The sequence below is a fragment of the Rhagoletis pomonella genome, unplaced genomic scaffold (assembly GCF_013731165.1).
Source record: "Rhagoletis pomonella isolate Grant_MI unplaced genomic scaffold, Rhpom_1.0 Rhpom_scaffold_00004, whole genome shotgun sequence".
Taxonomy (NCBI): domain Eukaryota; kingdom Metazoa; phylum Arthropoda; class Insecta; order Diptera; family Tephritidae; genus Rhagoletis; species Rhagoletis pomonella.
Genome location: NW_023458558.1, coordinates 68,592,659 through 68,596,962, shown reverse-complemented (window position 1 = coordinate 68,596,962; position 4,304 = coordinate 68,592,659). Strand labels below are relative to the sequence as shown.

Genomic DNA, 4,304 nt, shown 5'->3' with positions numbered 1-4,304 from the left:
AATGCCGCTTTTGGTGCCCTTATGTTGGTTCACACACTGCTGTTCTTTCCTTTTTAATTTGTGCTTTCTGGCTTTTATATCAATTCAAAATGGAACCATGATAAAGTTAACGCCGAATCAGTCAAGAAAGAAGACATGGAAATGCACACGGTAAATTAGTTGTTTCTTTTACTTTAAGAAAAATTTTTATTTTAAGACATTTTTATTTCCCGATGCACTTGCTTAATACGGTACACCTTATTCAGCTGCATAAATAATCGAATATTAAATTTTTCACTTGCATAACTTTATCATTTCTAACTACATATCGATACTTGAGTGGAATATCGACCTATCTCGGCAGTCAGTTCGAAAATGCTCTATCTCAGAAAACTTTTCAAGAGCGCCCTACTTCAGAATTTGATTGAAAAACGCCGCATCTCACCTGCCGATTCAAAAACGCCCCATCTCAGCACATTTTCAATGTATCTTCTGCTGAGATAGGGCATTTTTGAACCTAATTCTGAGATAGGGTGTTTCGAACTGGCTGCCGAGATAGGTCGATCTTTCACTTTAGAACGCGGTATGTTTCTCCTACGGGATTCTTTTGAGTAGACTCTTAAGTACATAAGTACGCATGTATGGCTGTATGTTTTAAAATAACTTTAATACTTTCGACGACCTAACTAATCTCAAAGTGACCTCATCTACAAAACACGTTCTCTTACCTTTCTGCCGAATTAATTGCATTCATATTTTATATTGACTGATACTACCTAAATTTTTCTCAAATAATAGTTATACTAACTATATATCTATTTATACCTTATCCGATAGGGTTTTGCACCCAGCTAACTCCGTAAACCTCAACTAAACTAATTTAAAATTATTTAAGAAGTTAATTAAGTAGCTTTTGCAAAGATGTGCTGTAGTAATTTGTTGTTGCTGGTGTGCATATGCGATTGATAATTGTAAGTATGTATTGTACATATGTATGTATGTATGTATACGAGTATGATAATTGTATGTTGTGATATTATTGCGCGCATTTCCAGAAAGAAAGCCTACATTTCATTATATGTATTAACTTTATTATTAGAGCTTAATCGTTATTATATTATCCAAACGCGTCTACGCTTAACTATGTGACGTTTTAAAATGTTCTTTGCTGTTTGTTAATATTTATATTTAGGTAAAATGTATACATACATATGTAAGTATGTACGCATGTATGTATATATAAATTTTTGCATTTTCTGTTCTTCTACGACTAAGAATAAATTTTGTATTTCTTTTGGTAAAAAAACACAAAGCTATAGTTGTAAAAAAAAACATAAATATATAACGGTAACAAAAAACATAATAAAAAATTATATTGCAAATTCGATTAATCGTCAATGAATGAATTAATTAATTATTAAAATAGTAAAAGTTGATAAGAAGAGTATGAAAAATGCTTATCTAGCAAACAACCCACCGCTATGATCTGCGTATTCCGTCAGCAAAGGATTGCCAGCGAGTGCAGCATAATTCGCATAATCGCCGTATGGTGCGAATATCATGCCATGTGCAGGATTCTCGAAGGCAGCGGGCGCAGCTTGGCCGGACAGTATGCTCGCCGCTGTCGTGGGCACGGTCATGCGTTGCGAAAGTATCAACGGAGCGCCCAGGGTGGTGGCTTGAGGGGCGCGTATCTGTTGTGCCAAGCCAGGTAGTGCTGGCGCAAGTAGGCGACTCTCAGCCGATGCAGCAATCACACGGCGCCATTCCTCCTCGCAGGCTGCAGTTGTCAATGGAAGAGTGAACGAGAAAAAACAGAAAAAATATCAAAAATTTAGATGGTAAGGAAAATAAGTATTTTTTTTTTTTTAATAAAATAAATATGTAAGCAATTTTACTCATAGAATTATAAATAATTAACTACTATTAATATTGCAATACTTATTGAAATACACGAATGCATAGTAACTATAGACGACCTACTTAGAAACCGGAGAGACGCATTTTTTTCGTCCCTGACCACACAAAGTACTACGTCTCCAAAATGACTCCTACTTAATAGCATCTTTTCTACCTCATTGGATTGGGTAGGGTGATTGGAGGAAGGATGCAGAGAGCTACTTGCACTTGACACCCCGCAAGTCTCGCTGTTGGTGGGTGTTCTGACAGTATAGGAATTCTACCTGATCTCTGCAGCCAAGAAAAAGGTTCAAATATGGACAACCACAATAACCTAACCTAATGGGCTAAATATTTCGCGCTGGGAAACTACAGCTCCACGAATTGACATGGTCCCAATTGCTATTTGCTATGGATCAATTTACTGTCAATCAATTATTACCAGAGTAATTCCAATTATCAATTTATTCTACCCAAATGGTAAATCTTCAGTGTAAAGGGAATAGCCAAATTTGGCGAATTCGGTGACTTGAGCAGCAGCGTAAATACTCAGGGGTATGCCATCCCGATCAATGACTGTTCTGGCCTGAAGTTGAGGAACTTGAACTATATGAAATCTTGTTTCAGTCAGATAGCGTTTCAAAAACAAGTCAAATAGTATACGTAATATCGAGATTCGGCTATGTGACTTACGAAGAATACATTTGTATGGATCTACACTGAGGGAAATAATGCATAGTAAAAATGAATACTTTATATTTGATTATCGTTTAAAAATGTTCGTATTTAAAAATAATATTTTCATACAAAATTTATTACGCACGTATTTGACTTCACATCTGAGTATGTATATGTAGGTGTACATACGCACCCCAAGAATGCAGAGCGCCGCTCTGAGAGCGGTGACAACACACTCATACATACATAGTACATACATGTTTATCCGTACAAATCGCGTGCTGTGGTGTTGATGGATATTCAACATTTGAAAGCAAATTTATATGCCTGGGTGTAGCTGAGTGCGCATAGGTGCTTACCACAAGTTGTTGAGATCCGGAGATGGTCGGGTTCGAATTCCACTGCAAGCAAAACATGCAAATAAATTTTTTTTTTTAGTTTTTGTCTTGATTATTCACTTCACGGATGCTTTTCCAGTACGAACGCAGTCATTTGAATTGAATATTTACCAATATACAGTACTTTCGTTGATGTTTATAGTAAGATCAATTACGTTTATATTTGATTTTAATATTTTTTTCCCTCAGTGTATACGAAGCACCGTGATTTTGAAAACAATTCCACAACTTTTGAACAATTCTATGAAGCTATTCTGCGAATTGTGGGAAAAAGTCATAGAAATTTACCTCAAGATTATTAAGTCCAGCGAACGGTCCCGTGTAGACTATTTATATTCCGTTATTGCCACATATTTTTAATGGTATAATAATAATAGATTGGCGCTTACACATACGTTAGTGTTTGGCCGAGCTTCTCCTCCGATTTGTGATGTGTGCCTTGATGTTGGAGGGATCTACAGTTTTACGTCGACTCCAAACAGCAATTGTATTTTTATGAGAAGCAGTTTTTCACGGCAGAAATACACGAGGAAGTGTGCCATTGCCTGCCAAGGGGCGACCGCTATTAGAAAACACTTTGTTATTATAAGCTTTTATTTAACTTGGTCATTTCCAATCGATTTTAAACTAACTCCCCGACAAGTTAGAGACTTGAAATTATCAGCATAGTTCCAATCACGATGACAATGCAATTTAAAATATAAATGAATTCCCTATATGTTCCAGGGGTCTTGATTCAAAAGCGGTCAAAAAATAGTACGATTTATGGCTAACAGAGCGCAATTTGCCGGCGGTAGTGTAGCAAAGCTATTTGTGGCAAATTGTAGATATCAACCTAGTCTAGATATGAACCTCGTTGTAGGCATCATATCAAGGAGATACAATTAGAAGACTCCAGATGTCGCCCCGCCAGAAGAAGTTAAATATTGCGCCTAAATATATGCCATTTACATACGCTACAGCGGAAATGGACGACACGCCATTTCTTTAAATGAAATTAGCTGCTGCGATATGTACATATGTATGTTTACACAAAACGTAAGCAAACAACATTTCTCTTTCATTGCAAGTTGAACTATTTTAATATCTATTGCAAAATTTTGTACTTAAAATAAAATAACACTTTTTAATATACAACGCTTTTATAAATGGACTAAAAATTAGAAAAAAAAATAATGTAAAAACAAATATGTTTTACAAACAAGCTTTTATTTAACATGTACAATCAAAGGAGTAAAATAAATTAGTGTAACAAAAGATTTTTTAGCAAGAAAATTTTGTCAAAACTGCACTAAAATTAATAAAATAAAATCAGTTAAGGTCTCGTTAAAGTTACTAAAAGCCATTTAG

The 4,304-nt window shown here is 35.4% G+C and overlaps 1 protein-coding gene across 6 annotated transcripts in view; it reads right to left on the bottom strand.

Moving 5' to 3' along the window:
• Positions 1-4,304, bottom strand: part of LOC118738038 (protein held out wings) — a 206,163-nt gene that overhangs the window by 19,126 nt on the left and 182,733 nt on the right. For all 6 annotated transcript variants that reach the window (XM_036468922.1, XM_036468924.1, XM_036468923.1 and 3 more), the window contains exon 7: positions 1,457-1,759. In XM_036468922.1, coding sequence (XP_036324815.1) covers positions 1,457-1,759 — 303 coding nt within the window. The remainder of the gene's footprint in view (positions 1-1,456; positions 1,760-4,304) is intronic.